The 16,062-nt window shown below is 48.6% G+C and overlaps 1 protein-coding gene across 3 annotated transcripts in view; it reads left to right on the top strand.

The window, feature by feature from the left end:
* HRH2 (histamine receptor H2) overlaps window positions 1-15,809 on the top strand; it is a 46,459-nt gene extending 30,650 nt beyond the window's left edge. For 2 of the 3 annotated variants that reach the window (XM_012927628.2, XM_058677814.1), the window contains exon 3: window positions 15,345-15,809. In XM_012927628.2, the coding sequence (XP_012783082.2) occupies window positions 15,345-15,537 (193 nt within the window). In that variant the 3' untranslated portion in view covers window positions 15,538-15,809. Of the gene's footprint in view, window positions 1-11,126; window positions 11,220-15,344 lie in introns of those variants that run through there. The other variant, XM_058677815.1, reaches the window with a different exon arrangement.
* Window positions 15,810-16,062: the final 253 nt, after the last annotated feature.

The following is a 16,062-nucleotide window of genomic DNA, read 5'->3' as shown; positions in this document are numbered from 1 at the left end:
AGTGTCCTCCCAACGGCCATACGTCCCACTTCAAATTCGTCCTGCAAGCCACCCCAGAGGTGTCCCTCCCCCAGGTGCATCTAGAGCCTTCCACATCCTGTTCTGAAAGAGAACCTGCCCATCTGACCACATCCTTGAGTGCAAAGCCAGTGGGGTTCACAAAGCGAGAGGCAGAGAAGTTTCAAGGCTGCAGATAGAAAGCCGTGACCCTCTGCAGGTTAGTCACTTCATGCTGTGCTCCCCTTGACCAAAGTTAACAAGCAGCCTTTTAACACTAATCTTTAAGAAAACTCACTCAACCAGCACTTAGCAACGTAGCCCACATTTACAAAGCGTGTGATGATGCTTCGGCATTTCTGGTCACCAATCATAGTGTGGGACCTCCTGCTCGCAGCCCTCACATCAGGTGCATGGAGTGTCCAGGGACACGGAGTCCATGCCCAGCCTCCAACATAGGTGCCTGTGCTTGGCACCTATGACTGCTCAGTATCCTGTGAAAGAGCAGATTGGCAATGGCCCAAGGCAGCCAGTGCCAAGGATGGACATTCAGCATGCTTGGCATCTGAAGGGAACCGGTGCATCCCACTCCAGAAGGGGCAGCTCACAGGGCAGACCTCTGAGCTAAGCTTTTTTAGCACAAAGGGGATTACCTGTGTGTCCAGGGTAGGACTGGGCTCTTGAGCTTAGGACCTCATTTCAACCTTAGCATAACACTGTGGAGTAAGGGGTTACTTAATCCCTGCTTCATAGTCGCAGCTGAGGCTCCGGAAACTCCAAATGACTCAGCCAAAGCTCCCAAAAGAACCAGAGTCACCAAAGATAGACTGTCCCCTGGTGCCAGGGACACCACACGTCTGATGTCCATGCTGGCTTCCCGAAGCCCCTGGGGGCGGTGCCCCCTTGGGTCACATAGAGCCACCACAGAGGCAGGTTGGGAACATGCAGTCCCTGTGCGTCCGCAGCCAGGGTTTGCCCCCGCCCCAGCACTAGGGAAGAGGACAGAGGGAACCAGCCAAAGGACCTCACAGCAGGGTTGGGAGCAGGGCCAGCAGGCCAAGAACAGCCAGAGGTTAATTCCCAGTCCCCAACACCCTCCCCAGTCCCAACCATGTTCCAGAAGCTGCCACAGGGGTCAGAGACACATGTGTCCCTTGATACGGCTGGCTCCTTGCTGGCTGATAACATGTCCTTCCTGCTCTCTGTCTGGGGACAAGAGTGGCTTCTGACCCCATGCCCTTATCGCAGCCCAGCTTGGTGTATCTGCCTGAGCCAAGATTCCAAAGGGAACTGATTCAGCCCACACTGGCAAGTGCATGTGTGTGCGTGTGTGTGTGTGTGTCTGCATGTGTGTATCTGTACATCTGAGTGTGTGTGTCTGAGTATGTGTTTGCACATGTGTGTATGTGTGTGTCTGCAAGTGTGTGTGTCTGTATATCTGTCTCTGTGTGTCTGCATTTATGTGTTTCTGCATGTATGCCTGTGTGTTTTTGTGTGTGTGTCTGCATGTGTGTGTCTCTGCATGTGTCTGTGTGTATGTGTTTCCTGCACCCACACTCCCAGGCCCCTCCTCACTCCTACCCCCTGCACCCACACTCCCAAGCCCCTCCTCACTCACTCCTACCCCCTGCACCCACACTCCCAGACCCCTCCTCACTCACTCCTACCCCCTGCACCCACACTCCCAGACCCCTCCTCACTCACTCCTACCCCCTGCACCCACACTCCCAGACCCCTCCTCACTCACTCCTACCCCCTATACCCACACTCCCAGAACCCTCCTCACTCACTTCTACTTCCTACCTCTGCAGTCTCAGTCCCTCCTCTTCTAGAGCTGTGTGCCCTCTGGTCCTCTGAACAGGACACGTGTGTCCTCCCTGAGGTCCCTAGAGAGTTTGTGATAATCTCTCCATCTCAGGTCCCTTAGTTTGATCACACCTCCAAGGTCACTTGTGGCATATCGAGTGATGTTCTTGAGTAACAAGGACACGGCCTCAACAGGTCCACCTCCAATGGCCACCCCCGTTCTGCATTCCTCACTACCCTTCTGACGCATCTGCTCCTTGTCTGTGGGGTGCACTCATGGGTCTGGGCCCTGTGTCTGGCATAGAGCAAGCTCAGAACTATTGCTGCATGAATGAGCAAGTTCATGCTTGCACCAAGTCCCTGAAAGTCCCAAGGATACCATCTGAATACAAGAGATCAGGAAACCCAAACTCAAAGAACAGAATTCCAGGTACCTAGTAAGAGCCCAAGACTCCCGGTTCCTTTCCAGCCTTGGGCCTTTACAAGGGTGCTCTCCCATCAACACTCAGTGCCACCAGTGGCTCACAACACTGAGGGGGAGAACAGCCTACCGTGTCCCTCAGCGCAGGAAGGTACAGCCACTCTGTGCAAGCCAACAGTACAAAAAAGCAGTCGGCATCCAGAGCCGCCCACACCTGCTACGGCTCCACAGCATGTCCTGGCTTGGGGACACAAACGCCAGAGAGGAGGAAGCTTTCCCTGACTTCTGCCCCCAGTTCTGTCTGGGCAATTGAGGCGGGGACATCTGTCGGAGTAAAAGAAGTACGTGGCTGCTGAGAAAGGAAGTCTCCCTGTCAGGCCTAAGCCAGCTTTAACCCTACAAAAGCCCAAAGGTGCTGGCTTACTTGGCCTCTGGCCTCTGAACTGTTCTGATAAGAATCCCCAACTCCAAAGGGGGGGAACCTTGAGCACTGGGGTCCTGGACCCCCCACCCACCTCTGAGGCCACCTGAGCTGTCCCTCCTGACTACCCAGAGTGGGTGGATGGATTAGGCAGTCCTGCAGGAATCAACCACTGTGCTTACTGGCCACTCTGTCCCAACGGCGGTTTCCTTGCCTGCAAAGCAACAGCACTTCCAAGCTCATTTTGCAGAGCCAAGACAAGAACACAGGCTCATGTATGACTCCTGGCATGAAGTGGGGACCTGGCATATGTGCTGGTTTATTCTCCACCATCCAATTCTCTCTCTGTCTCTCCTGTAAGTTTGATTGAGACACAACATCACATACTATGTACTGCGCTCACTGAAAGTACACGAGGGGGCTTCAAACACGTCATGGAAGACAGAATTAAAAGATCAATTTATTTCAATGGGGGGAAAAAAAGTCTATGCAATCTATGCAGAGGAGGTTTCTATCCACTAGATCAGGAGCATCAGCAGGGAGCTGGATCAGAAGCAGGAAAGCTAGAACTTGAATCAGGCATTCTGTACAGGATGCAGGTATCCCAAGCAGAAACTTCAGCCACAGTGCAACCGTCTTTGGCCCTAAAATAAGTGGCTGTTTTACATCTATTTTTCCATGAACATTTTGAAGTCCCCTCATATGGGTCAGTGTGTATGTGTGTCCTGTATACTCAACCTTCTAGTATACACAGATTTGTGCGACCATCACCCCAATCCATTTCAGAATAATTTCATCCCCCACAGAGAAACCCCATTCCCTGTACCCTGTAGCTGCCACCTGCCCAATCCCTGCCTGCCCCATCACTGGCTTACTTCCTGACTGTGTAGTGAGCCTACCCTGGGCATTCCACGGGGCCTGTGCTCTGTTGTACCCGGCTTCTTGCATGCAGCATGTTTTCAAAGCGCCACCTTTGCCATCTTCCGTTTCTGCTTTCTTTTCTCACTCTGTTTTTCTAGTGGGTTTGTCTCCTGCCCTCAGTCCCTCCTCGCCTTCCCTGCCTTCCCTCTGAGGCCTTGCTTCTCTCGCTCTCAGCCACTCGTGGCTGTCACAACCTTGAGAGGAGGGCCTCAGGTGTGCACTGCCCAGGTGGCCCAACCCCACCTGTGGCCCCGAGGGGTTCAGAGTCCCCTGCACTCTGCACAGCTGTGGGGTGGGTCACGTGGCAGGCTCCGCCCAGGGAGTTAATCTTTCTCCTCTTCTGTCTCCTCAGAGTGTTTGGGGAGTGAGTCCCCTCCCGCCCCAGAGGAAGGCAGGGGAAGGAGAACAGGAAGAGAGAAGGGAAGCCCTTCACGGCCTCGAAAGTCGAGGAGAATAAATCGTGGCCCCCCAGTCGCTCGAAAGGTAGAGCATTTCTCATTTACGGGTCTGGGGACTGCACCTCGGAAGCCCTGGCTTGTACCTGCAACCCCCAACCTGTGCCCTTTCTCCACCAGGAATCTCCCAGGTCCTTCTAATGCAGAGCTGAAGGCCCTAAGGCAGGGGAGGTGAAAAGCAACGGACCTGCAAGACTCCTAGGGCTTGCGTCTTTGTGGTCTAAGGGAACGGGCACTGCGCTGGGTGAACACACAAACATCAAGCCCTCCCTTCCAGAGACTCAACTGCTGGGCACACGGCTTGGCAGAGGGAGCGCTGAGGTTCACCCCTGCTGGCCCCCCCTTTCCCTTGTCACCTTGCACAGAGAACAATCTGTGCCATCCATCAGGGACTGCACAACAGGAGACACTATGGCTGTTGTAAGGCAGGGGTTGGTGCGAGTTTTTGTTTTGTTTTTGCCTGTATGATCCATTCAGTACTGTGGACAGTGCATCAACTAACGAGGATGGCTGTTGTGATACAATTGTCTTGAGGAGCGCTGTAGATGGAGTTCCATATCATTTTCACCGGTCCCCAAATGTTCTTCCACTAGGACTCCCTTAAACCTTATTATTGCAGCAATGAGTCCAACAGACTGTCTTTTGCCAACGTGGTATAGGGGTGCTAACTAGCAATGGGTGCTAATTGCAGCCCCTGGCTCTGTGACCTTATGGCGTGTCCTTTCTGAGCCTCCCCTTGTCCTCGCTCATCTGGGAAGGGACAGTGTGATAATACAATACGCAGCACTGTTCTATGCAAATGCCCAGCACTGAGTCGGTGCCTGGGAGGAGCAGTTTGGGTTCCTGTTACTCCATTTAGAAGGCAGCAGCTGTGGAGTCCAGGGTGGGCTCTGTGCCCTGCTGCCCGGGCTGTGCTAAGAATGACTTAAGAGGGGGCTTGGCCCTGAGCCTCACAACACGAACGTAAATGACTAACATGGCAAAGACATCATACCAAGCCACCACCTGCTTCAAGTTGAAAATCTTCTGGCAAGGGCCACCATGAGAAAAAAAAAAAAACCTTTTCTCATCTCAGTGAAACCCTCAGAGTGTGGAGGAGAGTGTATCCCTGTCATAATTTGGGATCAGGTGCAAGATCCCAGGCCAGCAAGAGACCACTCCTTGCCTGGGCTGGAGGGACAGGGGACATGGGTTTTCCTTAGGCTTCTTCTGAGGACAGGGTATATGACCTTGAGGAGGCCATGTCCCTTTCTGAGTCCCAGTGTCGTCATTTGTAAAACACAGCTCAGGACACTGGCAACTGGCGCCACCCCGAAACAGTCTGTTTCAGAGGTGTTTGTTTTGGAACAACACTAGCCTTCATCTGACCCCCGGCATTCACCTGTGGCCATGGCAGGGGTCAGCAGGGGGTGTGTCTAGCACCTGCTATGTATTGCAGGGTCCCCACCTCCCCCAAGGCTGGATTAGGGTACAAGTGTTGCTCTCTTTCTAACTGCAGAGGAAGAGAGAGGTTATCACAACTGCCCCGAACTGGCCAATGATGCTAAAAGCCGTTGTACGTCACGGCTCCTCCACCCCCGCGCCACTCCAGGAAGCTAGCCAGGTCTGCTCTGCAAGCTGAGAGTATGTCCAGGCACCAAATGTCTAGGTCCATAAAACACCGCTGGCCTCCTCCTGAGCTCTCCCAGGCCAGGTGGGAACTAGCCACGGGGCTTGCCACAGGCTCCCCCTGGCTTGGCTCTGCACTGCAGCTCGCTATAGGCCCTGGGAGATTGTAGGCCTCTCCTGTACCCCAGGGGATATCACTGTATATTGTTGCATTACACATCAACAGCTGGTCGCAGACATTGTATTTTTCCAAACAGAGGGTGTGTGGCCACCCACACTGAGCAAGCCTACAGCTGACATTTTTGCAATGACTCAAATTACAAGTGCGTAGTTCTTAGCAAGTAGGAATTTTTTTTATTTGTGTTTGGAAAGCAGAGTCAGAGACAGAGAGAAAGAGAGAGATCTTCCATCCACTGGTTCACTCCTCAAATGCTCACAATGGTTACAGTTCAGCCGATCCAAAGTCAGAAGCCAGGAGCTTCTTCTGGGTCTCCCACATGGGTACAGGGGCCCAAGGACTTGCCCCATCTCTTCTGCTTTCCTGGGCCATCAGAAGGGAGCTGGATCAGAGGCAGAACAGCCAGTACTCAATTTGGCGCCCATATGGAATGCTTGCACTGCAGATGGAGGCTCTCTGTGTCATTGCCTCAGCATCCACCAAAGTGGGATTTAATTAAGGTATGCACATTGATTGACCTCAGGCATAATGCTGTGGTACAAACTACAATGCAGGTACAACTTTCATAACTACCAGGAGATGAAAAACCTGTGTATGGCTCATTCAGTGCAGTGGTCTGGCGCCAGGCCCACACTGTCGAAGGGCTGTCCATCCTGGGCAACCTGAGGCCTCCACTTGGCCACCTCACCTCCGCTGGAGACACCCCTGCCTTCCAGGCAGCTCCATGTGGGGCTTCCAGGTGGGAGATGGGAGGCAAGGCCCTTTAGACCCTTCATGCCTCTGGTGGTGCCACTACACTCCAATCAGGGTTTAATCCCCACAGCGGGGACACAGGCAGCGCCCACTCCAGTCCAGTTTCCCGCCACTCTGTCCTGGTGCCACCTCCTCCCTAGGTGGTAGAGAATTGAGAACTGCCCCCCCTGGGCTGTTTTTTAATGATTTATTTGTTTATTTATTTGGAAGGCATTGTTACAGAGAATCTTCCGCCAGCCCATTCACTCCCCAAAGGGCAATAACGATCATAGCTGGGTCAGGTCAAAGTCAGGAACTCCGTCCAGATTTCCACATGGGTGGTTGGAGCCCAAGGATGTGTGCCATCTTGTGTAGCTTTCCCATGCACATTGGCAGGCAGCTGGATAGGAAGTGGAGCATCTAAGACTCCAACCAGTGCTCATATGAGATGCTGCTGTTGCAGGCAGCAGCCTAACCTCTTATACCACAACATCTGCACAGGCACCGCTGGTTCATGTCCCGGCAGCTCCACTTCCCATCCAGCTCCCTGCTTGTGGCCTGGGAAAGCAGTAGAGGATGGCACAAAGCCTTGGGACCTTGACCTGTGTGGGAAACCCAAAGGAAGTTCCTGGCACCTAGCTTTGGACTGGCTCAGTGTTGGCCATTGCGGGCTCTTGGGGAGAGAACCAGAGAATAGAAGAGCTTTTTCTGTGTCTCTCACTCTCTATCTAAACCTGCTTTTCCAATAGAAATAAGTAAATCTCTTTTTAAGAAGAGAGATAGGAAAGAAAGAGAAAGAAAGAAAGAAAGAAAGAAAGAAAGAAAGAAAGAAAGAAAGAAAGAAAGAAAGAAAGAAAGAAAGAGAAAGAAAAGAAAGAGGAAAAGAAAAGAAAAGAAAAGAAAAGAAAAGAAAAGAAAAGAAAAGAAAAGAAAAGAAAAGAAAAGAAAAAGATCATGATGGACATGTTCATTTAGAGACCATTTTGTTCCTTTTAGATTCCTTCCCCAGAAATTCAGTTTCTGGAAAGAAAGTGGTTGACCCAAGGGAAAGACTGCTACAATTTCTATTCTGCTCTGAAGTGGCTGTGAGACCCCCTCTGCTGCCAGCCACAGCCAAAGTCTTCATTTCCTCAAAGCTGTTTCAGCAGCAGGACCCTGGCAGTGCTGTAAGGATGCTCTTGCGCAGAGCGGAGACCCAGGGAGCAGGGGCCACTGGCCTTCAAGGATGGCAGAGGGGAAGGCTCTGAAAGGCCTGAAGGGGAACCACGAGAGATGGAAGACCCTGTCGCCTGTCCTAGGCCCAAGTCACCCAGAGAAAACTGACCAAGTCCCAACCCAGCTAGCCAGCGTGGTGATGCAGGGAGCTGGCCTGAGCTGACCCCAAGCTCTGCCTGCCGCTCACGGCTCGATGACCGTGGGCAGGTCACAGGTCTCTCCAAGCTTCCGTTTTTCCATCTGCCTTAGCTTCTGCAGTTGCCCCCTTGAACTTTGCCACTTTCCTGTTGTCACTTCTCTGCTGGAGTAAGACAGATTCCTAATGATGTCTGAGTGTTTGGATCTAGCCATACTTGAAACTACTCTCAGGATTTCAGTTCTGCCAATCACCTTATTCCTTCTTTTTTTTTTTTTTTTCTTTTTTTTTTTTGCTAGAGCTTCTGTCTGCTGGCCCACACCCCAAGTGGCCACAATGGCTGCAACTGAGCCGATCCAAAGTCAGGAGCCAGGAACTTTCTCTGGGTCTCCCATACAGGTTCAGGGTCCCAAGGAGCTGGCCATCCTCTGCTGCTTTCCCAGGCCACAAGCAGGGAGCTGGATGGGAAGTGGAACAGCTGGAATACAAATCAACATCCATATAGGATCCCGGCATGTGCGAAGCAAGGACTTAAGCCACTAGGCTACCATGCTAGGCCCAATCACCTTTTTTCTTTTCTTTTTTTTTTAAGATTTATTGATTCTCATTGGAAAGGCAGATCAGATTTGCAGAGAGGAGACACAGAGAAAGGTATCTTCCATCGACTGCTTCCCTGCCCAGATAGCCACAACAGCCATAACTGAACCAATCTAAGTCAAGAGCCAGGAGCCTCTTCCAGGTCTCCCATGTGGGTGCAGGGTCCCAAGGCTTTGGGCCGTCCTCCACTGCTTTCCCAGATCATAAGCAGGGAGCTGGATGGGAAGTGAAACAGCCGGGACACAAACCAGAGGTGCCTATATGGGATCCCAGTGCTGGAAGGGGAGGATTTAGCCACTGGGCCATCATGCTGGGCCCTCCAATAATCACTTTTTTAAAAATATGATGGGGAGAAAGTAAGAGATTTCAAAGCTACAAAGCAAGAAAAAGAGAAGGAAATTTTTTAATCTGTGATGAAAACAGACGGAAGAAAGAAATAGAATATATCAGTAATTACAGTGAATGCAATGAAATAAGACAGCCAATTAGAAAAATGAAAAATGCCAGAATTGATTTATCAAATCTAAATAAGTGGGGTTTTTGGTTTTGGTTTTTTGTTTTGTTTTGTTTTGCTGTTTTACCAGAGAAAGGTTTAAAATATAAGGAAGTAAAAATGTTGAAAGTACATGAGGAAAAATATATAAATACAAGGTTCATAGCAGAATTATCAGATAGTTTTACTTTAGTGGAAAAAAGTTTTGAAATTCATGCAGCTCTATTTTTCATAGGCTACATTATCATAACTTTTTTGAGGACACCTTTATTCATGGATTTCAAAATTTTTCAGCAAAATATATTTATTTTTACTCCAGTTTCCCCCAATTTTTAGAAAGTATACTCCTTCTAATCAAGAGAAATATGAGTAATTATAGTAATATCAAAGTAAATTTTAGCAAAATGTGTTATTGAAAATAAAGATGTCACAACATTTGTATAAAAGAAGCAATTCACTATAAAGATTATATTCTAAGCTTGTGTATGGCACCTAACCTAAAAAATGTGAAATTGGCAGAACCAAGAAAAGAAATTAATCAGTAATTATTTTACTAGGAAATATGTAAATATCAAGTGTATTTTAAAAATCAGTAAGGATACAACAAGGTGGAGGAATACACCATGGGGGTTGGGGGAGGGAGGGAATCCCAGAGCCTATGAAACTGTGTCACATAATGCAATGTAATCAATACAAAATTTTTTTAAAAAAATAAATCAAATAAAAATCAGTAAGGACGGGAACAGTGAGATAGCCTAGTGGCTAAATCCTCACCTTGCATACACCAGGATCCCATATGGGCACCAGTTTATGTCCCAGCTGTTCCACTTCCCTTCCAGCTCCTTGCTTCTGTGAAAAGCAACTGAGAACATCCCAAAGCCCTGGGACCCTGAACCCGCTTAGGAGACTCTGAAGAAGCTCCTGGCTCCTGGCTTTGGATCAGCTCAGCTCCAGCCACTGTGGTCACTTGGGGAGTCAACTAGGGGTCGGAAGATCTTTCTCTCTGTGTCTCCTTCTCTCTATAAATATGCCTTTCCAACAAAAATGAAAAATACATATTTTTAAAAAATAATCAGTAAGTACAGATATTATTTAGGAAAAAAAAGCAAATTGAAAACTTAACTTAAATGAACAAATTGGGCACTGCTTTTCATACTGCAGCTATCAACACACACTCCATTTAAACATCCCTGGAGTATTGTAACAGTTGGCTAAATGAGAAACAAGGAAGCCAGAGTCGATATATTTAAGAGAATAATCTTACCACCACAGCAAAGTTAAATTAAATAATTACAATCAAAAACCCTCACATAGGAGCTCTTGGGATGAAGAAAACATAATTATGCATATTAGAAAATATTTTAAAGTAAAAAAATGTAATGAAACTATGGTACATCACAATTATACACTGCTGCTAAAACTCTTCAAAGGAAAATATTTACCCCTACATTCTTTTATGTTGTGATGTAAATCTAAACACCTTAAGTTGAGGAACTTAAAGGGGGCAATGAAGGAGTCAGCACTGTGGCCTAGTGGATAATGTCATAGTGTGATGATGGCATCCCAGACGGGCACCAGTGTGTGTCCCAGCTGCTCCACTTCCGATTCAGCTTCCTGCTGATGATCTGGGAAAGGCACCGGCAAGCAACCCGGATGTTTAGGCACCTGCCACATCCATGGGAGCCAAGAAGAAACTCCCGGCTGCTGATTGTGGCCTGGCACAGCCGGGACTTTGTAGCCATCTGGGTAATGAACCAATGTCGGAAGATCTCTCTGTCTGCCCCACTCTTTCTGTAACTCTGACTTCCAAAGAAACAATTAAGTCTTTATAAAAAACCAAGCCAACACTAGAGGAAACAGCCAGAACAAAGACAGAAGTTAATTAAACAAAACACAAGGTTTTCGTAAAAAGAAAGGCAACAAAAGCAAAAGTTGTTTGAAAAATTCTGATATTAACTAAATTACATCAATCAAACTCATGGTAGTAAATTAAAGATAAGCGTATCAATGGAAGCAGAAAAATTTGGACAAGTTTTAGCCTTTGTTCATGATTTGAAACACAAATAAAATTTCTGAGTACCTTAAGGAATAGACAACAAACCCTCTGATCTGGAGAAATACTAACGAAATTTTTCTTCTAAGACAGGCACAAAGCTGGCCTGTGTACTGCTAATGCAACATTTCACTGGAGATGAACACAGCAAGCCAAGAAAAATTAATTAAGAAAAGTAAGAATGGGAAAGCAAAGTTTTTGGTATTCATGGCTGATCATCATTATCTATACAAACACAGTAAGATGAGTAGCCTTGGCAGATGTAGAGTCGATGTAGGTAGTTGCTATGGTTTGAATTTGATTTGGCCGCCCAAGGCATGCAGACAGCTAAACTCCATCAGTTAAGGTTGTCAAGAGGGTAGGAACTTAATCCGGTTCTGGTGCTTGGGTGAGTGTAGTGGAAGATCCCTAGGTCTTTGGGGGCTTGCCCCTGGAAGGGAGTTCCCAAGGAGACCCAGCCACTCCCTCTGCTTCCTGGTTGGCCACATACTCCTTCCATTGACCACACTGCCGTCACCATCTGTCATCTGCATCAGTGGCCAAACCAAGAGAGTCATGCGCTCATGGACTTAAGAAGCCTTTCCTCCCTGTGAAGTTTGCTGTATTGTCATTACAGTGACAAAAGGCTGAGTGGCACAAGAGTCAGTTTTTGTAAAGGGCCATTTCTAACAGCAGTCAGGCAAGTAGGCATGGAATACCTAAGCAGATAACCTGTGCTTGTGAACTTCTCTTCATGAAAGTATTGTGTCAGGGTGCTCCTAGGGGCCTAGGAGAAGTGAGGGGTGTTGCTATTGCTTGCATAGACTTTTTCTGGTGAAGTATTGTGCATGCATGGACAGCAAGTTGGACTTGAGCAGTGAAATGGAATTTTGTGGATTTATCTTATTCCAGTAACCTTGTCATGCCCTCATTAATTCAAACAACTTGTACATTCTGGGTGAGAAGGCTCATTGCTGTGAAGCATTTGTCCTTGCCAGATTAATCTGTACATTTGGGACTATTCCCATTAACATTCCAAACCATGTTTTCATGGAAATTGACAGGCTGATTCTAAAAATTTGTATCGTTTAGAACAGGCGCAGACCTAGCCAACAAATTTATAAAGGGAGAAAAATAAGATAGAGCGATTAAGTCCTTATGTGGATGCTGCAAGGGCAATAGAGCAGTATAAAAGAACGCAGCGTCCACTTGGCACTGTAGCTCAGTGGGGACTGTCAGTGAACAGCCTTTAGATATTGAAACTGACGAAGAAAGAATAAAATAACATTGGATCTTACACGAAACACAAAAGCTAGTTCCACCAATGCGCTAAACATGGAAGACAGAACTTTCACTTTTAGGAAAAAAAAAAAATAGAGTATTCTCCTACCACTTTGGGATAGGCAAGAATTTCTTAAACAAGAACAGAAACCAAACATAGAGGGGGAAAAAAAAAGAGATGAAAAAGACTTAAAATTAAGGAAGTCTGTTTTTCAAAAGGAACCCTGAAGTGTGAAGAGACAAGCCACAGATTGGGAAGGGGCTTGCCACGCAAGTCAACTGGTTAGTATTTAGACAGAAGTGAAGACCTCTGTGCACCAGTAAGAAATGGGGAGAGGACAAGAGAGGGCAAGAAATCTAAGGTATTCAGAAAGGTGACAAGAAGACAAGAAAAAAAAAAAAAAGGAGAGAGGCAGCCATTTAGGGTAGCAGTAAGACCTCTGCTTCCATATCCGAGTGCCTGGCTTCTAGAATTGCCTCCTGTCCTGAGTTCAATTTCTGCCAGTGCAGACCCTGGGAGGCAGGAGGTGATGGCTGTAGTAGTTGGGCCCTCGCCTCCCACCTGGGAGACCTGGATGACATTCTGACCGCATCTTCAACCTAACCCAGCCACTGCCATTGTGGGCATCTGGGGAATGAAACAGCAGATGGAAGCAGTCTCTCTCTTGCGCTCTCTCTCTCTCTCTCTCTCTGAAACAGCAGATGGAAGCATTCTCTTGCGCGCACTCTCTGTCTCTCTCTTTCTCTGCTTCTCTCCCTCCCTCTGCCCCTCAAGTAAATTAAAAATAAAAGAGAGATGATGGGTGGGAGGAAGGACAAGAGATGGAAGGGAGGGAAGGAGGGAAGGAAAGAGAAGGCAAATGGATGGAAGACCTGAATGGGCATTTCACAGAAGAGAATGTGAGAATACAACGGACTCCAACCTCCCAGGCAAAGAGCACAAGATCCCATTGCATGCCCACCAGACTGACAGCATCTTCAGACTCTAAGACCAGACCCTGGTGAGGAGGTGGCGCCATGCACGTCGGGACCTGCTAGGGAGCGGTGTGGGTCAGCACCTTGGAAACCGTGTGCCCAGAGAAGACGACATGGGGAGCCCCTACAGTCAACTCAGAACTTCAGCTTCAGGTGGCTCCTCTACAGGAATCCTGACACATGGGCGCTGGGAGGCAGGTCCAGAGATGTTCTTGTGTGAGGGTCAAACTCTGAAACAACCAGAGATCTATCAGTAGATGGATGGATAAATAAACTGAAAGATATTCAAACATTGAAACACTTCACAGCAGTGAGGATCAGTCAGAGGTGCACCCGCAACCCAGTTTAATCTTAAAGACATGCTAAAAATATGACAAGAGGTTAGCTATAGAAGAGTGCTAACGCACGCTTCCATTTATGCAAAACTTGGACACAACAGAGAACAATGTAATGTATTGTTTGTGGATTCAGAACGATTACAGATTGCTTCGTATTCTGTAAGCCATGTATGTGTATGTTCTGTAGAACACCTCTTTGGATGAGTTATACATTTCATTGAGAATATTTAATGACCAAATTAACATGTAATCAAACATGTGTCCAAGTACAGAGACCGAGATGTTTGTTTTCTTTTTGTGCATCTGTGTTTTCTGCTGTTCTTTGATGAATGTTTATGTCCAAAAGAGTCTCTAGGATTGTTTTTTTTTTCTAGCCTACAGAGAGCTCTCCCCCCACTGTTTCGTTCATTTCAGTGGCAGTTGCTTTCTAAGAGCCAAGAATTGCTTCAAGAATGTTAAATCCAAGGGCAGGCACCTGTGTGCTTGGTTAATAAGTACACTGATAACATAGAAAAGGGCACCCCTGGAATGCCACAGGTGTGACCTTGATGTCTCGGTGAAGGTAGAGTGTCTGAGGGTGGAAGGTGGCCAGACTCTTGGGGAGAGCTGGGGTTGCACCCAGGCTGCCAACACTGGCTGTGCTGGAACGTGTCCACGCATGGAAGGACATGGGGTGTCCTTGCTCATGGAGCCTAACAAAGTCAGCCAGCAGACCCACGGCTGCAGTCTGACGGACTCTGGTGGAAGTCCCCCACCCTCTCTCTCTTTCTCTCTGCGCAGGACAGAGGGTGCACTAACTTGATCCCTGGATGCCTACCTGCTCACCACTGATTTCAACGCCAGGCAAAATAACTGTATTATTGTAGAGGGTGTTCAGGAGTCATTTCTGTAAGATTTAGAAAAGGCAACCATGAATGGGACTCCTGCAATGAGCCAGCCTATGTATGTGTCATGAAGGAACTTCAAAACATATTTATGGCAACATGGAATTGAAAGATGAGTGTGTTTGGGTACAGAACAATTTCTAACTCCATGTGCTCAGAACTCACATGCTTCATGTGGGCTGGCCTATGTGTGGCACGCTTCTAGGAAAGGTGAGGCTGACATGATCTGGCTAATCCTCCATCTGCAGGACCAGCATCCCATATGGATGCCAGTTCGTGTCCCGCCTACTCCACTTCCAATCCAGCTTCCTCTTTACGGTCTGAGAAAGCAGCAGAGGCTGGCCTAAGTTCCTGGGCCCTTGCATCCACATGAGAAGCCCAAAGGAAACCCTTGGGCTCCTGATTTTGGATCAACTCAGCTCCAAGCTGTTTGGGGAGTGAACCAGAGGATGAAATATCTCTCTTTCTTTCTCTCTTCACCCCTCCCCATCTTTCCTTTTCTCTATAAATATAACTTTCCAATAATAATTTATTAAAATGATAAGGATGGCTACTCTGACCTCCATGTGAGATTCAGAGAAGCTAAATCACTTGACCCAAGACACACAGCATATTAGAGGCGGAGTCAGGGTTTGAAAGAAAGTTTCTGCAATGTTCCTTCTTTCTGGTTGAGAGAAAATATTTCTGTTGTGCACTGGGCTGCAGTGGTTGGGAAAAGAGGGCCCCCCGGGTGCATCCCACCACCACCACCATCACCACCACCACCCTCCCCTCCCTGGGGCTGGGCTTCACAGAAGCCACAGGGACCTTGCTCATGGCCGCCAAAGCCCTGACCTGTGCTCGTGTCTCCTCAGGAAGCCAGCGCTGTCCCGCCCCGTGTGCTCCAGCGACCTCCTGAGCTGCTGCAAGAGCCTGTGGGGGCTGAGCTTTCCTCAGAGACACACGGGAGGCCCCGCAGAGGAGCAACCGGGAGAGCCACCATCTGAGGGGCCACTAAGGACACCGCCCCATGAAGCGGTGAGGACACCGCCCTCGGAGGTTGTCTAAGACCCGGCCTGAGGAGGCTGGGCTGCTGCTCCCCGTCTCCAAGATCTGACTCCCTGAACCTCTCAGGACCCCAGCTCCCAGAACCACCAAGGATGCAGCCTCACGCAAGTGTGGGGGATCCTGGAACACACAGCAGAGTGCTGGGATCCTGGGTCCTTGGACAGAGCCACCAGTTCCATGCCCAGCCCCCCAGACGGATGCTGGGGGTGCCTTGGCCTGGATGTGCAGAATCCAATGGGTTGCAAACTCAACGTCGGTGCTGACCCTAGGAGTCGTGAACAGAGGCAGTAGGGTATACGGGGACATGTGCACATGTGTGCATGGCTGTGTGCATGTGGGAACACACGTGTCCTCTGGACCAGGTGGTTGTTGTTGCTATCAGATATTGGCCTCTATCCCTTGTGGGAGCTGCAGACCAAAGGCATGGCAAGGAAGTGAAAGGGCAGGCACGGGGACTTAGCCTATTACAAGTACCTACTATGCACCAGGTCCTTCGCCTGTCTGAGGTCCCATCATCCTTAGAAC

Source organism: Ochotona princeps, chromosome 19 (genome assembly GCF_030435755.1).
Source record: "Ochotona princeps isolate mOchPri1 chromosome 19, mOchPri1.hap1, whole genome shotgun sequence".
In the NCBI taxonomy this organism is placed as follows: Eukaryota; Metazoa; Chordata; class Mammalia; order Lagomorpha; family Ochotonidae; genus Ochotona; species Ochotona princeps.
Note: the sequence above shows the minus strand (reverse complement) of the source record. Positions and strands in the feature narration are given on the sequence as shown.